This window comes from Anomaloglossus baeobatrachus, chromosome 7 (assembly GCF_048569485.1).
Source record: "Anomaloglossus baeobatrachus isolate aAnoBae1 chromosome 7, aAnoBae1.hap1, whole genome shotgun sequence".
NCBI lineage: Eukaryota > Metazoa > Chordata > Amphibia > Anura > Aromobatidae > Anomaloglossus > Anomaloglossus baeobatrachus.
The window spans coordinates 196,065,222-196,087,420 of NC_134359.1; the positions used below are offsets into that span (position 1 = coordinate 196,065,222).

The 22,199-nt window shown below is 48.7% G+C and overlaps 1 protein-coding gene across 1 annotated transcript in view; it reads right to left on the reverse strand.

Moving 5' to 3' along the window:
• Positions 1-22,199, reverse strand: part of ZC3H15 (zinc finger CCCH-type containing 15) — a 112,740-nt gene that overhangs the window by 12,453 nt on the left and 78,088 nt on the right. The window contains exons 7-8 of the mRNA XM_075319063.1: positions 18,350-18,496; positions 18,166-18,267 (exon numbers count right to left, since the gene is read on the reverse strand). Coding sequence (XP_075175178.1) covers positions 18,166-18,267; positions 18,350-18,496 — 249 coding nt within the window. The remainder of the gene's footprint in view (positions 1-18,165; positions 18,268-18,349; positions 18,497-22,199) is intronic.

The window sequence follows — 22,199 nt, forward strand, 5'->3', positions numbered from 1 at the left end:
TGGGTTTTATCTACGTATTACATGGACGGTCATTCTGTAGACTGTACCCTGTACTGGTAACAGCAGGAGGATCACATCCCATTTAGGGATCACATCACATTTGAAGTGACTTAGGGTCCTATGTGACAGAAATACCCAAAGGTGACACCATTCTAAAAACTGCACCCTCAAAGTGGTGAAATCCACATCAAAGAAGTTTGTTAATCCCGCAGGTGTTTCACAGGAACTAAAGCAATGTGGAAGGAAAACACAAAGTTTACTTTTTTCCACAAAAATATTGCTGTACCACAAATATTTAAATTGTTAAAAAGATAAAGAGAAAATGCCTATACAATTTGTTGTGCAATTTCTCCCTAGTACACAAATACCCTATATGTGGTGGAAAACTACCGTTTGGGTGCATGGCAGGGCTTAGAAGGGAAGGAGCATCATTTTGACTGGAATCGATAGCGAATGCTATGTCGCATTTGGAGAGCCCCTGAGTTGCCTAAAGAGTGAAAGCCCCCCCACAAGTGACCTCATTTTGAAAACTAGACCTCAAGGAATTTATCTAGATGTGTGGAGAGCAGGCGATTCACGAAATTGTATAACACTGGGCTTTAAAAATTACCATTTTTCCACTAAAATGAAGCTTTGTCCCTAAAATTTTAATTTTCAAAAGTGGGTAATGGGAGAAAATGGACCATATAATTTATTATACAATTTCTCCTGAGTATGCCAATACCCCATATGTGGTCAATAGCTACTTTTGAGGCACAGTACAAAGTGAAGAAGCGCCATATTGTAGTTCAGATTTAGTTGAAGTGGTGTGGGGGTGCCATGTCACATTAGCAGAGCCCCTAAGGTGCCAGGAAAGCAGAGCCGCCCATAAGAGACCCCATTTTACAAACCACACCCCTTATCCATCTAGGGTACAGTAAGCATATTGACACCACTGGTGGGTCACTGAATTTCATATCATTGGGCGGTGAAGAAGAAGGGAATTTTGTTTACTTACCGTAAATTCCTTTTCTTCTAGCTCCTATTGGGAGACCCAGACAATTGGGGTGTATAGCTTCTGCCTCCGGAGGCCACACAAAGTATTACACTTTAAAAAGTGTAACCCCTCCCCTCTGCCTATACACCCTCCCGTGCATCACGGGCTCCTCAGTTTTGGTGCAAAAGCAGGAAGGAGGAAACTTATAAATTGGTCTAAGTCAAATTCAATCCGAAGGATGTTCGGAGAACTGAACCATGAACCAAAAGAACAATTCAACATGAACAACATGTGTACACAAAAGAACAACAGCCCGAAGGGAACAGGGGCGGGTGCTGGGTCTCCCAATAGGAGCTAGAAGAAAAGGAATTTACGGTAAGTAAACAAAATTCCCTTCTTTGTCGCTCCATTGGGAGACCCAGACAATTGGGACGTCCAAAAGCAGTCCCTGGGTGGGTAAAAGAATACTTCGATAAAAAGAGCCGAAAAAACGGCCCCCTCTTACAGGTGGGCAACCGCCGCCTGAAGGACTCGCCTACCTAGGCTGGCATCTGCCGAAGCATATGCATGCACCTGATAGTGTTTCGTGAAAGTGTGCAGGCTCGACCAGGTAGCCGCCTGACACACCTGCTGAGCCGTAGCCTGGTGCCGCAATGCCCAGGATGCACCCACGGCTCTGGTAGAATGGGCTTTCAGCCCTGAAGGAATCGGAAGCCCAGAAGAACGGTAGGCTTCAAGAATCGGTTCCTTGATACACCGAGCCAAGGTTGACTTGGAAGCCTGCGACCCCTTACGCTGGCCAGCGACAAGGACAAGAGCGCATCAGAACGGCGCAGGGGCGCCGTGCGAGAAATGTAGAGCCGGAGTGCTCTCACTAGATCTAACAAATGCAAATCCTTTTCACATTGGTGAACTGGATGAGGGCAAAAAGAAGGTAAGGAGATATCCTGATTGAGATGAAAAGGGGATACCACCTTAGGAAGAAATTCCGGGACCGGACGCAGAACCACCTTATCCTGGTGAAAAACCAGGAAGGGGGCTTTGCATGACAGCGCTGCAAGCTCAGACACTCTCCGGAGTGATGTAACTGCCACTAGAAAGGCCACCTTCTGCGAAAGACGTGATAAAGAGACATCCCGCAGCGGCTCGAAAGGTGGTTTCTGAAGAGCCTTTAGCACTCTGTTAAGATCCCATGGTTCCAGCGGCCTCTTGTAAGGTGGGACTATGTGGCAAACTCCCTGCAGGAACGTGCGGACCTGCGGAAGCCTGGCTAGACGCTTTTGAAAAAACACGGAAAGCGCCGACACTTGGCCCTTGAGAGAGCCGAGAGACAAACCCTTGTCCATTCCGGATTGCAGGAATGAAAGAAAAGTGGGCAAGGCAAACGGCCAGGGAGTAAAACCCTGATCAGAGCACCAGGATAAGAAGATCCTCCAAGTCCTGTGATAGATCTTGGCAAACGTTTGTTTCCTGGCCTGTCTCATAGTGGCGATGACATCTTGAGATAACCCTGAGGACGCTAGGAGCCAGGACTCAATGGCCACACAGTCAGGTTGAGGGCCGCAGAATTCAGATGGAAAAAAGGCCCTTGAGACAGCAAGTCTGGTCGGTCTGGGAGTGCCCACGGTTGACCCACCGTGAGGTGCCACAGATCCAGGTACCACGACCTCCTCGGCCAGTCTGGAGCGACGAGGATGGCGCGGCGGCAGTCGGACCTGATCTTGCGTAACACTCTGGGCAGCAGTGCCAGAGGAGGAAACACATAAGGCAGTTGGAACTGCGACCAATCCTGAACTAATGCGTCCGCCGCCAGAGCTCTGTGATCTTGAGACCGTGCCATGAATGCCGGGACTTTGTTGTTGTGTCGAGACGCCATGAGGTCGACGTCCGGCGCTCCCCAGCGGCGACAGATTTCTTGAAACACGTCCGGGTGAAGAGACCATTCCCCTGCGTCCATGCCCTGGCGACTGAGAAAGTCTGCTTCCCAGTTTTCTACGCCCGGGATGTGAACTGCGGAGATGGTGGAGGCTGTGGCCTCCGCCCACAGCAGAATCCGCCGAACTTCTTGGAAGGCTTGACGACTGCGTGTGCCGCCCTGGTGGTTGATGTACGCGACCGTCGTGGCGTTGTCCGACTGTATGCGGGTCTGCCTGCCCTCCAGCCACCGATGGAACGCCTTTAGGGCTAGATACACTGCCCTTATCTCCAGAACATTGATCTGAAGGGAGGACTCTGTCGGAGTCCAGGTTCCCTGAGCCCTGTGGTGGAGAAAAACCGCTCCCCACCCTGACAGACTCGCGTCCGTCGTGACCACAGCCCAGGATGGGGGCAGGAAGGATTTTCCCCTCGACAAAGAAGTGGGAAGAAGCCACCACTGAAGAGAGGTTTTGGTTGCCAGTGAAAGAGATACGTTCCTGTCTAGGGACGTCGACCTCCTGCCCCATTTGCGGAGATTGTCCCATTGAAGTGGACGCAGATGAAACTGCGCAAAGGGAACTGCCTCCATTGCTGCCACCATCTTCCCTAGGAAGTGCATGAGGCGCCGCAAGGGGTGTGACTGGGCCCGAAGAAGAGAGTGCACCCCTGTCTGCAGCGAACGCTGTTTGTCCAGCGGAAGCTTGACTATCGCTGAGAGAGTATGAAACTCCATCCCGAGGTAAGTCAGTGATTGGGTCGGTGTCAATTTTGACTTTGGGAAATTGATGATCCACCCGAACCTCTGGAGAGTCTCCAGAGCAATGGTCAGGCTGTGTTGGCATGCCGCCCGGGAGGGAGCCTTGACTAGGAGATCGTCTAAGTAAGGGATCACCGAGTGGCCCTGAGAGTGTAGGACCGCCACCACGGATGCCATGACCTTGGTGAAGACCCGTGGGGCTGTCGCCAGGCCGAAAGGCAGTGCCACGAACTGAAGGTGTTCGTCCCCGATGGCGAAACGCAGGAAGCGTTGATGCTCCGGTGCAATCGGCACATGGAGATAAGCATCCCTGATGTCGATTGATGCTAGGAAGTCTCCTTGGGACATCGAAGCGATGACAGAGCGGAGAGATTCCATCCGAAACCGTCTGGTTCTCACGTGTCTGTTGAGCAGTTTGAGGTCCAGAACGGGACGGAATGATCCGTCCTTTTTTGGCACCACGAACAAGTTGGAGTAAAAACCGCGACCACGTTCTTGAAGGGGAACGGGGATCACAACTCCTTCTGTCTTCAGAGTGTTCACCGCCTGAAAAAGTGCATCGGCTCGCTCGGGGGGCGGAGATGTTCTGAAGAAACGAGTCGGAGGACGAGAGCTGAGCTCTATCCTGTAACCGTGAGACAATGTCTCTCACCCATCGGTCTTGGACATGTGGCCACCAGGCGTCGCAAAAGCGGGAGAGCCTGCCACCGACCGAGGATGCGGTTTGGGGAGGCCGAAAGTCATGAGGAGGCCGCCTTGGAGACGGTGCCCCCGGCGGTCTTTGGAGGACGTGACTTAGAGCGCCATGCATCAGAGTTCCTCTGGCCCTTCTGTGGCCTGTTGGACGTGGATGATTGGGACCTGGCTGAGGGCCGAAAGGACCGAAACCTCGATTGAATTTTTCGTTGCTGAGGTCTGTTTGGTTTGGACTGGGGTAAGGACGAGTCCTTTCCCTTGGATTGCTTAATAATTTCATCCAATCGCTCGCCAAACAAACGGTCGACAGAAAATGGCAAACCGGTTAAGAACTTCTTGGAAGCAGAATCTGCCTTCCATTCGCGTAGCCACATGGTCCTGCGGACTGCCACCGAATTGGCGGACGCTACCGCTGTACGGCTCGCAGAGTCCAGGACTGCGTTCATGGCGTAGGATGAAAATACCGACGCCTGAGAAGTCAAAGACGCAACTTGCGGAGCAGAGGTACGTGTGACCGCATTAATCTCAGACAGACAAGCTGAGATAGCTTGTTGTGCCCACACTGCTGCAAAGGCTGGGGCAAAAGACGCGCCTGTGGCTTCATAGATGGATTTCATCAGGAGTTCTATCTGCCTGTCAGTGGCATCCTTGAGCGATGAACCATCTGCCACTGATACTACGGATCTAGCCGCCAGTCTAGAGACTGGAGGATCCACCTTGGGACATTGAGCCCAACCCTTAACTACGTCAGCGGGGAAGGGGTAACGTGTGTCATTAAGACGCTTAGAAAAGCGCTTGTCCGGAAATGCTCTGTGCTTCTGGACAGCATCTCTGAAGTTAGAGTGATCGAAAAACGCACTCCGTGTACATTTGGGAAACCTGAACTGGTGTTTCTCCTGTTGAGAAGCCGACTCCTCTACAGGTGGAGGCGGGGGAGATAGATCGAACACCTGGTTGATGGACGCAATAAGGTCATTTACTATGGCGTCCCCTTCCGGTGTATCAAGATTGAGAGCAACGTCAGGGTCAGAGCCCTGAGCTGCGACCTCCGCTTCATCCTCCAGAGAGTCCTCAAGTTGAGACCCCGAACAGCGTGATGAAGTCGGGGAAGGTTCCCAGCGAGTCCGCTTAGCCGGTCTGGGACTGCGGTCCGTGTCGGAGTCCTCCCCGTGAGACCTAGGTGTCACCCCAGGAGCACGCTGCTGCGCAGACCGAGAGGAGCCTGGGGGCGATGAACTCACAGTGCTCGAGGCCTGTGTAAGGACCGGTCTGGACTGCAAGGCTTCTAGTATCTTAGCAGACCATCTGTCCATAGACTGAGCCATGGATTGTGAAAGCGACTCAGAGTTTCTCAGCCAAAACTGCAAACTCTGTCCCTGCCACCTGGACAGTGGAAGCAGGGGGTTCTACCTGAGCCGAGGGTCCCACCAGTGCCCGAGGCTCCGGCTGAGCGAGTGCAACAGGGGCCGAGCATTGCTCACAGTGAGGGTAGGTGGAACCTGCAGGTAACATAGCCGCACAAGAGGTACAGGTTGCAAAATAACCCTGTGTCTTGGCACCCTTGCTCTTTGCGGACGACATGCTGTTGTCTCCTCGGAGAGTGATCACTGAGGGTATATAGCCAAAGCAAAACAGTGCGGCCGAACAGAGAAAATGTATAATATATATATATATATATATATATATATATATATATATATATATATATATATATATATATATATATATAACACTTCGGCACCCCAGGGGGACCAGCACCGGGTAACCGGTGTGGCTTACTGACCGCCCAAAGCGGTTGTGTGTCCACCAGATTCCCTGCCTTGGGCCTCCCAGAGCTGCAGAGCTCGTTCTGAAATCCTCCACCGGCAGAAGTGATTGTAAAAATGGCTGCTGGAGCTCTCAGGGGAGGAGGGAGCCGTGGGCGGCGACTAATAAAGTGCGGGAATCTGGTGCCCCACAGTGATCAGTGAGGGGGGAGGACAACACCTAAGTATGCTCCAGCCCTCACTGCCGACGTCCAGTCGACCGTCCCGCCCTTACCCCTGACTGGCAGGCCCGGGGGCGGGAGTTATGGTACTAGGCCGCATGAAGCCGGGGACTAAAGTTAATAACGCGGCCGGCAAACAGGCGCGGTAGTCCCGGTCGTCACAAAAAAACAGCAGCCGCTGCAGCGTCTGTGACACAGGCGCTCCATGCACCGTCCCTAAAGGGACACAGAGTACCTTTAGATGCAGGGCCTTGTCCCTGATGATACCAAGTCTCCTGTCCGGCAGATTCCCCCAGGGGCTGCGGAGGGAGCCCGGTCCCAGTGAATGGTGACCGGATAGGATCCCACTTCTCCCAGAGCCTCTAAGGGATGGGGAAGGAAAACGGCATGTGGCTCCAGCCTTTGTACCCGCAATGGGTACCTCAACCTTAACAGCACCGCCGACTTAGTGGGGTGAGAAGGGAGCATGCCGGGGGCCCTGTGGGGGCCCTCTTTTCTTCCATCCGATACAATCAGCAGCTGCTGCTGACTAAAATGGGAGCATGAGTGAATGTGTGCCTCCTTCAACACAAAGCATAAAACTGAGGAGCCCGTGATGCACGGGAGGGTGTATAGGCAGAGGGGAGGGGTTACACTTTTTAAAGTGTAATACTTTGTGTGGCCTCCGGAGGCAGAAGCTATACACCCCAATTGTCTGGGTCTCCCAATGGAGCGACAAAGAAAGAATAATTACATTTTTTCACCAAAATGTTTCAGCCCCAAGATTTAATTTTTATAAGGGCTGCTAATAAAAAAAAACAACGGATTTGTGTGTACTCATCGTAAAATCGTTTTCTCTTAGCCATCATTGGGGGACACAGGACCATGGGTGTTATGCTGCCTATCCATAGGAGGACACTAAGTAGATGCAAAAGCATAGCTTCTCCTCTGCAGTATACACCCCCTGGCCGGGCCAGGCAGCCTCAGTTTTAGTACACAAGCAGTAGGAAGGGGGGGAGGGGGAACAAAAAAAAACCAAACAGTAAAAACTTCTCAACAGAGGAACATGAGAAAAGAAGAGTCATAACCAAATAAGGTACTGAGAGAACCAAGGCCCAACAGGGCAACAGGGTGGGTGCTGTGTCCCCCAATGATGGCTAAGAGAAAACGATTTTACGGTGAGTACACAAAAATCCGTTTTTCTCTGACACCTCATTGGGGGACACAGGACCATGGGAGGTCCTAAAGCAGTCCATGGGTGGGAAACCTAAAAGAAGACAACACAACCCAAGGACTAGAAACCAGTCCCAGACAGCCTGGAGCACCTACTGAGAGAGGTGCTCTACTGCCGTTTGCAGAATTTTCCTACCCAGATTTGCCTCAGTTGAAACCTGGGTATGGACTCTGTAAGGCTTTGAAAACGTATGTAGGCTAGACCAGGTCGCAGCCTTACACACCTGTTCCACTGAAGCCTGATGCCGAATGGCCCAAAAAGCGCCAACTGCTCGCGTGGAATGAGCCCGCAGCCCACTAGGAATGGGCTTGAGTTGTAAGCGGTAGACTTCCTGGATCGCAGAGCGAATCCAGCGAGCCAGAGTCGCCTTTGAAGCTGCCTGTCCCTTCTTATGCCCCTCAGGAATGACGAACAAAGAGTCAGTTTTCCTAAAGGGGGCTGTCCTGGATATGTAATATCTGAGAGCTCTGACGAGGTCTAACAAATGCAGAGACCTTTCCACCCTATGAACTGGGTGTGGACAAAAGGAAGGCAGAACAATGTCCTCGTTCAAATGAAACGGGGTAAGAACCTTTGGAAGGAAATCCGGAAGGGGGCGCAGAACCACCTTGTCCTGGTGAAAGATCAGAAAAGGCTCGCGGCAAGAGAGTGCTGCTAGCTCCGAAACCCGTCTGATGGACATAATTGCCACCAGGAATGTTACCTTCCAGGACAGAAGAGCAAGGGAGGATTCCTTGAGGGGTTCAAAAGGAGACCTCTGGAGACCGTCCAGAACGAGGTTGAGGTCCCATGGGTCCAGCGGCCGTTTGTACGGGGGAACTAGATGGGAAACGCCCTGGAGGAAGGTCTTAAATTGCGGTTTTTGAGCCAGGCGGCATTGGTAGAAGATTGAGAGCGCTGAGACCTGCACTTTAAGGGAACTGAGAGCCAACCCCGCTTCCAAGCCAGACTGTAGAAAGTCGAGAATTCTGGGGATGGCCAGAGGCATAGGCTGGACGTTAGTTTCCCTGCACCATGAAAATAAGATTTTCCACGTACGGTGGTAAATGCGGGATGAAGCAGGCTTTCGGGCGCTGATCATGGTGGAAATAACCGCGGGGGAGAATCCCGCTCTTGTTAATACCCAGGTCTCAATGGCCATGCCGTCAGCTTCAGGGCTCTGGAGGTATGATGTACTAATTCGGCGTACCAGGCGCGCCTGGGCCAGTCCGGTGCTATCAGTATCACCGGGACTCCCTCTGCCTTGATCTTCCCGATTACCCGTGGCAGCAGGGGTAGAGGTGGAAATATGTAAGGCAGGCGGAAGTGGTGCCAGGAGCAGACTAGAGCATCCACGCTGATGGACTGCGGGTCACGTGACCTGGCTATGAACGCGGGTACCTTTTCATTCAACCTTGAGGCCATTAGGTCCATGTCTGGTGTGCCCCAGCGAGTGCAGATATTGTAGAAACACATCTGGGTGGAGAGACCATTCTCCGGCAGCCAGGCCTTGGCGACTCAAAGTCTGCTGCCCAGTTCTCTACCCCCGGTATGTGTACCGCTGATATCACTGATCCCGTCGATTCGGCCCATCTGAGGATCTTGTGGGCCTCGAGATAAGCCGCTTTGCTGCGGGTGCCCCCCTGCCGATTGATATAGGCTACAGCTGTCGCATTGTCCGATTGGACTCGAATCTGACAACCCGCTAGCAGAGGGCAGAACGCTCTGAGCGCGAGGAAGATTGCGCGGAGTACCAGGATGTTTATGGGTAGGGAAGACTCCTGGGGTGTCCAACGTCCTTGAGCAGTGTGGTGCCGGTACACTGCTCCCCAGCCTAGGAGGCTGGCGTCCGTGGTCAGGACCAGCCAGTTCACTGGGAGAAAGGATCTCCCCTTCGATAGGGATGAGGACCGAAGCCACCAGCAGAGTGCGTACCTGACTGAAGGCGTCAGGTGAAGAGGTCTGTCCGGGGAGAAGGGGTTCTTGTCCCAGGCAGCTAGAAGGGCTAGCTGCAGTGGGCGGCGGTGCAGTTGAGCAAAGGGTACTGCCTCCATAGCCGCCACCATCCTGCCGAGCACTTTCATGCTGAATCGAATGGAGCGAGACGGAGGACGTAGAAGGCAGCGTACCGCTCATTGAAGAGCGATCGCCTTGTCCTGAGGGAGACGGATCAAGCCCCGACAGGTGTCCAGGGACATGCCCAGGGAGGTGATGGATCGTGATGAGATCGGGGATGATTTGTCCAGATTCACTAGCCACCCTAAGCGGGATAGGGTGTCCACAGTAATCTGTACGCTGGTTGAGCAGTCGCGGAAGGAGGGGGCCTTGATGAGGAGGTCGTCCAAGTAAGGGAGAACGACTACTCACCTGGCGTGAATGACGCTCATGGCAGCCGCCATGACTTTGGTGAAGACCCTTGGTGCGGTGGCAAGGCCGAAGGGTAGAGCTACGAATTGAAAGTGGGAGTCCTGAATTGCGAAGCGGAGGAACTTTTGGTGACCTGGCGATGGGTATGTGCAGGTACGCGTCCTTGATGTCTATGGAGGCGAGGAATTCCCCTTCGACCATGGATGCAATAATGGACCTTAGGGACTCCATTCTGAATCTCCGTACGTGCACATGTTTGTTTAGGTGTTTGAGGTCCAGGATGGGTCGAACTGACCCATCCTTTTTGGAGACCACAAAGAGGTTGGAATAAAACCCCCCGAACTTCTCGTCGTCTGGGACCGGTATTATCACTCCTGCTGTTTGGAGCGAGTGGATTGCTGAGAAAAAAGCTTTGCGTCGTTTGAGTCTTTGGGGGGTTTGAGAGAAAGAACCGACTCGGGGGTCAGGTCCGAAATTCTATGTGGTAACCGGAAGACACAAGGTCTCGCACCCATTTGTCGTCTGAGGCGGCAGCCCAGATGTGTTGGAAGAGCCGCAGTCGACCTCCTACAATGAGTGTGTCTTCCGGGGCGCCGAAAAACGTCGTGGCCGAGTCTCCCTAGTCCTGGACTGTTTCGGTCTAGGCTGCCATGACGAAGTGGGTTTCGGGGAGAGCTGAGAAGGTCTGTCCCTGCGTAGTCCACGGCTGGTGGTGCGGACAGCACAGGATGTCGACCAACCATATGAGTTCCGAAAGGAGCGGAACGAGGACTGTGGACGTCTGGTGAAGGACGTCCTGGACTTCAGCTGGGGGAGGGAGGTACACTTTCCTCCCGTGGCGTCAGAAATGAGCTTGTCCAGACGTTCGCCAAACAATCTGTCTGGAAAAAAAGGGAAGGCCCGTGAGAAACTTCGTGGAGGCAGAGTCCGCTCGCCATTGTCGGAGCCAGAGAGCTCTACGGATGGCTATGGTATTTGAGGCGGCAAACGCTGCACAGGTAGCAGCGTTCATGGAGGCCTGCATGAGGTACTCCGCCGCAGTTTGAGCTGTTACCTCTGTGAAGGTATGAGTGAACTGGGATTCCTCAAGCGAAGTGTTAAGGGATTCTGCCCAGACCGAGATCGCCTTTGCGACCCACACAGAGGCAAAGGAGGGCGAGAGAGAGGAACCCGCAGCCTCAAAAGCAGAGCGGGCGAGGTGCTCCACCTGTTTGTCGGGTCCTTGATGGAGGAACCATCGGGTAAAGACAGGAGCATCTTTGTGGTAAGGCGGGAGACCGGGGGGGGGGGGGGAGGGGGGGGTCGACCGAGGGCGGATCGGCCCACCCCTTAGGAGCAGGTGAGGCAAAAGGGTACCGGGACTCCATGAGTTTTCGGTTACCGAAGCGTCTCCATTTGCTTTGTGAGGATATCCTGAAACTCTGCTCTTCTCCTGATCCCTGCAAACCGGTGAAGCATGTGCCCGATTACCTCAGAAGGATCCTCCATAGGGGTATCCTCAGGCTGCGTTCTGTCCAGGGACCCAGAAGGGTGTGGAGGACGACATTGCATAGCCAGCACCAGGTTCTGTGACAGTTTTTCCATGGATTGGGACAGAAACTGTGCCCATTCCGGTGGGCTGGGAGCCCTAGGCTCTGGGCTGACGGTTGCGGGCGGTGGTGGCAGGGGGGTCTTGGGAGGCTATAGGGGCACAGGACTCACAGAGAGAAGAGGTGTGTTTATGTGGTAGCTCAGCGTGGCAGGCAGTGCAGGCTGAATAATAGACTATGTGGGGCCTTAGCACTCTTAGTGCCCTTAGAATTCTGCATGTTCCTAATAGGAGTATGCCAGGAGGGGGAGCAATGCTCAGCAGGGCTACAAGTGAAGCAAGCACCTCACCAGAATCAGCCGATGGCCCTGACCTCAGGAATGAGTAAGCTCTGTGGAGATCTTCCCACGCTTTCCGGGGGGAAGGGGGGGGGGGGCTTATCGTTGCTGCGGGGGGCGGGGGCTTAGCGCTAAAAGAGCGCGAAGAAGAAGTCAGTGTGCCCCCCTCCTGCTGTGGGTAGTAAAAAAACGGCGGGAAGGGAGCTTCTGACAGTTTTCCCTCCCTCTCCCTCCAGTCAGCACACAGCTTGTCACTGGTGGGGTCTCTCTGCCGGCTTTCTGCTAGAGCAAATAAAACAGAGCAAATAAACAGCGTGAGTCCCTGAGCTCTGGACCCTCCCCCTGCCACCGGTAAATTATCTGTGCAGGACTTTCTGCAAACAGCGAGGGACTTCCCCCCTCCTCCAGCCAGCATGCTAGAGAAAAGTTAACACTGTGTTCAGGATTCCTGGGGCTCTCCTCCTTGCAATCAGCAAGGGACTTTCTCATAATAAATACTGTAAATTCAGCAGTCCTGGTAGCCTTCCCTGCACAGTCTTTTCTCCCTTTGTCTGGGAAACCAGTCAGGGGGGGATCTCACCTTAAACACTGCTTCAGTCCAGGCAGTGAAAATAGCAGAGTCAGCTTTCTGTGTCCGGTCACACAGGTGCCATATTTAACTCAGAGCCTGCAAAGATGGGCTGAGGAATTGTGCCTCTACCCTGGGCTTTGGAAAATCGGTGTCTGTTGAACCCGTCGTCCAGCCTAGGATCCAGCGTCGCAGGAGGGGGTACATGGAGGCGAAACTCCACGTTCCCGCCCGTTGATGGCAGTGGGAGATCGGTCCCAAAAGGAAACAGTCGCCCTCAAAAAATAAACCTTGAAAGGAAGTGCCTCCTACAGACACTAAGCTAAAACTGAGGCTGCCTGGCCCGGCCAGGAGGTGTATACTGCAGAGGAGGAGCTATGCTTTTGCATCTACTTAGTGTCCTCCTAAGGATAGGCAGCATAACACCCATGGTCCTGTGTCCCCCAATGAGGCGTCAGAGAAATAGACCACAGTTTGTTGTGTAAATTTTTCCTGTGTGCACCAATACCCTCGATGTAATCAGGAGCTTCTTTTGCGGTACAGTGCAAAGCTAAAAAGGGAAGGAGCGCCATATTGGACTTCAGATTTAGTTGGAATGACTTGGGGGTACCATGTCCATTGTCAGAGCCCCTGAGGTGGCAGAACAGCAGAAACCCCCCACAATTGACCCATTTTACAAACTGCACCCCTCAATGAATTCATCCAGGGGTGCAGGGAGCATACTGACATTACAGGTGTCACAAAATGTTATACTATTGGGCGGTGAAGAAAAAAAATAATTACATTTTAAAATCACTAAAATGTTGTTTAAGCCCCAGATTTCCAATTTTCACAAGAGTAATCTATACAACAGGCCCATGATGTGTTCTACAATTTCTCCTAAATGTGGCAATACCCCATATTGTACTATACAGTAGTGTTGACCACACGGCAGGACTCGAAGGGAAGGAGCGCCATTGGACATTTACAGCACAGATTTTCCTAGAATATTTTGCAGACTAAATTTGGAGAGCATCTAGTGGCATTATATATCAAGCCGAATGTCCTTGTGCAAAGATCTATATCGGTTTAACGACAAGAGAATTTAAGGTTCGTGCCCTGGAACATCTCAAGGACATTCGGAATGCAAAGGTAGCCAAAGACCCGTCAACATTGAAAACATTGCCGCGCCACTTCCACCGGTTCCATGGATGTAACCCTAGAGGGTTAAAATTTCGTGTTATAGATCAGATTAATTTGGGGCCCGAGGGGTGGCGATTTAGGCCTCGCCTTAGCGAGGCTAGAATGTAAATGGATTTATCGGTTGGGTTCCATGGCCCCCAGGGGGCTCTATGAAAGTAGTGGATTTGGCTCCTTTCTGTGATCCTCCCCCATCTTTTTCTTCCCCTTTCCCCCTTCCCCCCCTCCCCTCCCTTTCTTCCTCCCCCCCTCCCCCCCCCTCCCCCCCCTTCCTCTCCTTCTCCCCTTCCCCCCCCCTTCCTCTCCTTCTCCCCCCCCCCTCCCCTCCCTTCCTCTCCTTCTCCCCTTCCCCCCCCTTCCTCTCCTTCTCCCCCCCCCTCCCTCCCTTCCTCTCCTTCTCCCCCCCCCCTCCCCTCCCTTCCTCTCCTTCTCCCCTTCCCCCCCCCTTCCTCTCCTTCTCCCCTTCCCCCCCCCCCTCCCTCTCCTTCTCCCCTTCCCCCCCCCCTCCCTTCCTCTCCTTCTCCCCTCCCCCCCCCCCCCCCTCCCTTCCTCTCCTTCTCCCCTCCCCCCCCCCCCCCCCCTCATTTTTCCTTCCTCCTTGGGTTATCATGTGAGAAATATATGTATAGTGGAAGGTTAATATCTTCGAATAAAAATTCATAAATCTTGATACAGATATAGATGTATATGTTGGCTCTTTACATGCGGGAATAAGATCGTGTATACCTGCAAGACTCTGTGGTTGTTTTTAGGTGTGGGTTATGTTTTTAAAGTGTTTCTTGTAAGTGGTTTTGATTTAAATTTCATTTTATTCATTTTTCCAGCCAAGGAATTAATGTTATACATTGCATTTGACTACTGATGAGAATAGGTGAACGCATGCAAGATGAATTTATGAGATCGGAGGTGATGTCGAAACCTTGAGGAATAACAATAATGCGAATTAATCAGGAAACAAGCGACGAGGATAGAATTGTAATAATACAACAGTATAATGTTTTGTATATGTGAAATATTGTTGTAGCATCCGCTGTATGATGGTATCTGTATTTGAATAAATGATACTATAGTCATTATAAGTGAACTGAAAGTTATACTAAGAAGTAATGCTTGTTATGTTTGCCAGAAAACTGGTAATTTGCTCTGGACTAAATTGACGCGTCTATATTTAATGTTTGAGTATTTTTGATAATATGACTGTATATGATAAGGTTCAGTGGAGGCAATTTGTAATCTGTCCTGATCTGTATAAGATTTGTATGTACGGGAGGATCGCTGATGTAGCCTTCAGAATGGTATAAATTTAATGTTTTGAGAAAATGAGGTTTTTGATACACAGCGACAATCTTTGATGCTGCATTGACCACCCTCCGTATAATGTAAATCTTCAATGCAATGTTGCGCTTTGAATGTGTGTATGCGCCTCTATATGTGAAACCAAATACACAGCGATGACAGACTGTATTAATCGGTAGTGCGCATGCACTGTTTTTTGCCCCTCGGACTTCATGACGTGTGCGCATCATGTGACCTAGAGCGTGATGACGCTTGTGGGTCAGCGCGCGCAGTCCGGAAGTCCCTCTGTAATGAGGGAAGCAGAATCAGTATTATGCGCCGACATACACCGGAAATAGCCCGCACGTGTATGGGCTGTCATCTTTATGAGACGCGATAATTACCCGCTGGTTTACACTATATAAACACGAACGTTCCCCACCCTGACACGCCCCCTTTTGAAAAAGCAGCGGCGAAACGTACGTCAGGGGTGCGTGGGACGCATGGCCAGATAATTCAGTTAACAATGTAAGTATCCATCCTTAAATTTCACCTATTTAAGTGTATTTCAATAATCTATTTGGAACGCTTGTCACTGCTGGTTTGCCCTATCATATGTTATACTATCCAGGGGTATGAGTGCCCTTGCATCATCAGCGTGATTTGTGGGGATCAGTCGTCATTTAATGACGGAGACGCAGCAGTTGAATAGTTTTTTACATATAAATCAGGGGATGCTGATATTGATGTATTGATGGACAATTCAGCTGTGCGTATGATAGCCCTAATATAACGTTAGAGGAATCTATACTTGTCTACCTCATTTTTTTTGCGCTGATGAAGGCAAGAAGAGTAGGTGTTCATATATATCGGGCAGCAGCGGTGATATGCGCACTAAAAGTAGTCACATATGTCTGAATGAGTAATTGAGGACTGCTTGCAATCATTCTTTGTTATACACTGTAGGTTAATGTAAACAGACTCTGGATGTGACTCTTAAATTTGAATAAGTATTTATGTATAAATATTGAGTGCAATTATCCAGTTTCTTGGATTTAACCTTGATATGGTATATATATGTATAGGATTGATATGATATGTAGATAATCTGGAACCATGTGCCCCCCAGGTGGCTCTCTTGTTTGAAAGTGTATATTCGTGAGTTTTTTAATAAAATATATTTTTTCATTGATGATATTGTATTAATTCACTTCATCCTTGGCCGGTAAAACGGTGTCAAGTTTGTGTTCAATCAGATTGCATAGAAGTGTTCATAAGTAAGTGGACTTTGGTGATTAAATTTGGAGAGCCCCTAAATGCCAGAACAGAAGAAATTCCCTCAAGTGTCCACATTTTGGATATTACACCACTCTGAGAATTCATTTATAGAAGTAGGGACAATTCTGTCTTAGGAAAACACCCATTAAGTCAAACGCAGTTTTGCAGATTACTCCCTGTAGTGCCCGTACATTGTCTCCAGAAGCACAGACACACTGCACATAGATGAGCGAACTTCCTCATTACAACAATGCCAAACATGTGGATGCTAACTGCGGTTTAGGCACATTGTTCTGTGCAGATAACTTTTCAGTAGGCTCATTATTATTATAGACAGAATGACAATGTCAGGTAACACCTCTATATACAGTAAATAAAACACATGCTCCACTATTCACAGTAGGTGATGCTCGCAGCGCATCTCCTCCACCTCCTCTTACTATAAGCTTTGGACAGATCAAGGAATGGCCAAAAGTCAATTAATCAGTGCCAGTATATTGCTGCTTATAGCGATGTGGCTTCTGAACAGAACAGAAACCTTGGTCTAATACCAGACTTGTATTAACCCCTTAACGACCTATAACGTACTAGATACGTCATGGATCGTGTGCCGGTAAGCCCCGCCCCCTGCCGCCGGCAGGCGGCGGCGAGACGCGCACATATCAGCTGTTATCAACAGCTGATATGTGTGCCTGCTAGCCGCGGGTGGAATCGCTTCCACCCGCGGCCATTAACCCCTTACATTTCGCTGCCAAAGGCTTGGCAGCGATATGTATATGGGCGCCGCCATGACAGTGACTTACCCCGCCCCCACCGGAAGTCACATGACATGATCACGTGACTTTCGGCGGTTGCCATGGTAGCACAGGGTCATGTGATGACGCCTGTAGCTAACATGAGTCACTTCCTCTCAATGCCGGAATACAGCCGGCATTGAAAGTGAAGCAGCAAATCTGCAGTTCTCAGCTCTGTAGCTGAGATCTGCAGATAGTGCAGAGCGATCGGATTGCTGATCGCAATAGCCCACTAGGGGGACTAGTAAAATAAAAAAAAAAAAAAAAAGTAAAAAAAAATAGTTTTAAAAAATTAAAAAAAAATAAAAAAACCTAAAAGTTCAAATCACCCCCCTTTCACCCCATTGAAAATTAAAGGGTTAAAAAAATAAAAATACACACATTTGGTATCGCCACGTTCAGAAATGCCCGATCTATCAAAATATAAAATCAATGAATCTGATCAGTAAACGGCGCAGCGGCAAAAAAATTCCAAACGCCAAAATTACGTTTTTTGGTCGCCGCAAATTTTGCGCAAAATGCAATAACAGGCGATCAAAACGTAGCATCTGCGCAAAAATGGTACCGTTAAGAACGTCAGGTCGAGACGCAAAAAATAAGCCATCACTGAGCCTCAGATCCTGAAAAATGAGAACGCTACGGGTTTTGGAAAATGGCGCAAAACGTGCACCACGTTTTTTGGACAAGCTTGTGAATTTTTTTTAACCCCTTAGATACAAGTAAACCTATACATGTTTGGTGTCTACAAACTCGCACCGACCTGAGGCATCATACCCACACATCAGTTTTACCATATAGTGAACACGGTGAATAAAATATCCCAAAAACTATTGTACAATCCCACTTTTTTTGCAATTTTTCCGTACTTGGAATTTTTTTGCCGTTTTCCACACTATATGGTAAAACTTATGGTTTCATTTAAAAGTACAACTCGTCCCGCAAAAAACAAGCCCTCATATGGCAAGATTGATGGAAAAATAAAAAAGTTACGCCTCTCGGAAGAAGGGGAGCAAAAAACAAAAACGCAAAAACGGAAAGTGCCCAGGGGCTGAAGGGGTTAAGCAGTTTAACTGTTCCAGGCTAGTAAGATCTGACAGGGAAATTGTACACCTGACTGACTGGGTCCTTGGCGCATTTTGGGCAGTTTGAGGAGCTAACTAATGTTATATGCAGTGTTTTCAAGTGAGTGAGTGTGTCTAGATATAGATAAATATATCTATACATATATATCTATCTAAATAGACACACACACAGTATATAGTTCCAGATTGTGTCATATACATATAAAAGCAATCCCAGGACTGTACGCTTACATCATCTTCATCCGTCTCAGCAATGTAGTGTGTGTCGTCGGCCTCTTCATCGTCATCATTCACAAGCTCGGGTCTAAATTCAAATACTTCACGGCCACTAATCTATGAATGGGAAAAATACAGGTTCACCATGACAGAAACTTTGAGCAATGCACATTAAACTCTAAAATAAAGGAATACCTACCCCCAGTGATTTTCCGGCTTTGAAGTCTGCCTTTCTCCTTTCCATTTCCTCTTCAGCTTTTACTATTCGATCTTGCCGCTTTCTTTTCTTCCAAGCAAGAAATGATTCTAAGGTGATCCTGGTAACATTTGGTCCGAGGGCAGCGCGCTATAGAAAAGAAAAAAAAACAAAAAAACCCCCAGACAATCACATTTAGAAGGTGGGCATTGGTGAAGTCTATTTACAGCTTAAAGAGTAGATATGGCAGATATAACATCCCAATACAGTACCACCAGGGGACACAACTGCCAGCCCTGGGGTCTCATGTGGGCTAAGATGCCAGTCTGTGTATCCCCCATGTTCTAAAGAAGCTGTGCCACATGGGACCGGGGACAGGAAAGAATGATGGTGGACTCTCTGGCTGGCACTGTTATGGGAGCTCTATAAAGCTACATTAATTATTCTGTAAAAACACAATCTATGTAAATAAAGTAAAGTCAGGTCGAGGGCAGGCAGGGACACACTCTTTGTATCCCCAGGTCATCAAACATGAGGCTGCATATTCATCTTGAATGATGTTTTACAGAGGTACAGCTAGCTTCATGACATAAGGGCAGGATACGAGGTCACGTGAAGGCCGCATATAATATTATACACACACACACACACACACACACGTCTCAAGATTTAACAGGACCTGTAACATTATCTGTCATTCTTAACTTCTATCATTTAAAATAGCCTTGGGTATGTGCGGCCAACTTGTCTTTACTCTCTAGTATGCTGAATGGATGAGCAAAAGACCCTAATTCTCCCAAACACTTGGGGGGGGGGGGGAAGGGGGGAATGGGGCCCAAACCGCAAATATTTACACACACATGAAGTAGGAAACAAAAGTACGACAATATGCATTGTTCTTCAAAAGGTGTATATACAGTTAGGTCCAGAAATATTTGGACAGTGACACAATTTTCGCGAGTTGGGCTCTGCATGCCACCACATTGGATTTGAAATGAAACCTCTACAACAGAATTCAAGTGCAGATTGTAACGTTTAATTTGAAGGTTTGAACAAAAATATCTGATAGAAATTGTAGGAATTGTACACATTTCTTTACAAACACTCCACATTTTAGGAGGTCAAAAGTAATTGGACAAATAAACCAAACCCAAACAAAATATTTTTATTTTCAATATTTTGTTGCGAATCCTTTGGAGGCAATCACTGCCTTAAGTCTGGAACCCATGGACATCACCAAACGCTGGGTTTCCTCCTTCTTAATGCTTTGCCAGGCCTTTACAGCCGCAGCCTTCAGGTCTTGCTTGTTTGTGGGTCTTTCCATCTTAAGTCTGGATTTGAGCAAGTGAAATGCATGCTCAATTGGGTTAAGATCTGGTGATTGACTTGGCCATTGCAGAATGTTCCACTTTTTTGCACTCATGAACTCCTGGGTAGCTTTGGCTGTATGCTTGGGGTCATTGTCCATCTGTACTATGAAGCGCCGTCCGATCAACTTTGCGGCATTTGGCTGAATCTGGGCTGAAAGTATATCCCGGTACACTTCAGAATTCATCCGGCTACTCTTGTCTGCTGTTATGTCATCAATAAACACAAGTGACCCAGTGCCATTGAAAGCCATGCATGCCCATGCCATCACGTTGCCTCCACCATGTTTTACAGAGGATGTGGTGTGCCTTGGATCATGTGCCGTTCCCTTTCTTCTCCAAACTTTTTTCTTCCCATCATTCTGGTACAGGTTGATCTTGGTCTCATCTGTCCAAAGAATACTTTTCCAGAACTGAGCTGGCTTCATGAGGTGTTTTTCAGCAAATTTAACTCTGGCCTGTCTATTTTTGGAATTGATGAATGGTTTGCATCTAGATGTGAACCCTTTGTATTTACTTTCATGGAGTCTTCTCTTTACTGTTGACTTAGAGACAGATACACCTACTTCACTGAGAGTGTTCTGGACTTCAGTTGATGTTGTGAACGGGTTCTTCTTCACCAAAGAAAGTATGCGGCGATCATCCACCACTGTTGTCATCCATGGACGCCCAGGCCTTTTTGAGTTCCCAAGCTCACCAGTCAATTCCTTTTTTCTCAGAATGTACCCGACTGTTGATTTTGCTACTCCAAGCATGTCTGCTATCTCTCTGATGGATTTTTTCTTTTTTTTCAGCCTCAGGATGTTCTGCTTCACCTCAATTGAGAGTTCCTTAGACCGCATGTTGTCTGATCACAGCAACAGCTTCCAAATGCAAAACCACACACCTGTAATCAACCCCAGACCTTTTAACTACTTCATTGATTACAGGTTAACGAGGGAGACGCCTTTAGAGTTAATTGCAGCTCTTAGAGTCCCTTGTCCAATTACTTTTGGTCCCTTGAAAAAGAGGAGGCTATGCATTACAGAGCTATGATTCCTAATCCCTTTCTCCGATTTGGATGTGAAAACTCTCATATTGCAGCTGGGAGTGTGCACTTTCAGCCCATATTATATATATAATTTTATTTCTGAACATGTTTTTGTAAACAGCTAAAATAACAAAACTTGTGTCACTGTCCAAATATTTCTGGCCCTGACTGTATATACATATTTTACACACACGAGCTGCTCAGGTACACGCATCATTACATAGTTTGATATTAGCAAGTCAATTAAAACCCATATTGTGTTGAAGAAGCTTAGAAACAATATACATGTTACTCTTCTATCATTAAACCTGAAGAATAAGCTCAGAATGTACTTACAAACTGAGATGTCCTGTAGAAACTTCTGACACCTGACGTAGAGTTAGGTTTTCCTGCATTTCCTCCATGTCGTCCTCTGACATTTACCCTCTACGCTGCTCCGGGGTTTTTGTGGCTGACGCACCACCCCTTAACGACCGCAGGCGGTAATATCCTAGCAGTCATAGTGTTAATCCCCGCAGACTGCTGTAAGTAGCCTGCGGCGATCAGCACACATGTCAGCTGATTTTGTACATCTGACGTGTGCCTGCCAGGCACAAGTGGAATAGCTTACCTCCTGTGCCTTTTAACCAAATAAATAGTGCTGTCAATATGTGACAGCACCAATATAATCGCGATCACACAAAAACTTTACTTACAGCCCGACACAGGAAGTCACATGACATGATCCCGTGGATCCGATAGATGTCATGGTAGCACAGGCTCATGTGATGACTCCTGTAGCTCACATGACTCACTTCCTGTTTCACATGGCCGCAAGCTGTTTGAGACAGGAGATGAGAATATCTGGTGTTCACAGCTATGTAGCTGTGATCAGCAGATATGAAGAGCTATCAGACTGCTGATCATTATGATCCCCTAGGGGGACTGGTAAAAAAAAAAAAAAAAAAAAAAAGACGAGAAGAAGATCAAATCACTCCCCTTTTCGCCCCATTGAAAATAAGAGGGTTAAAAAAAAAATAACAAATATATGTATATTTTTTTTATCGCCGCATTCAGAAATACCCTCTCAAAATATAAAATCAATTAATCTGATCGGTAAACGGCGTAGCAGCAAAAAAATTCCCATCACCAAAATTACGTTTTTTGGTCACGGCAAATTTTGTGCAAAATGCAATAACAGGTGATCAAAACGCAACATCTGCGCAAAAATAGTACCGTTAAAAATGTCAGCTCAAGACGCACAAAATAGTCACTGAGTTCTAGATCCCAAAAAACGAAAACACTACGGGTAGCGGAAAATGGCGCAAAACGTACGCCACTTTTGGGCAAACTTTTTTTTTTTCCTTTGTTAAACCCCTTAGATTAAAGTAAACTTACATGTTTGGTGTCTACAAACTCGCACAGACCTCAGGCATCACACTGACATCAGTTTTACCATATAGTGAACACAGTAAAT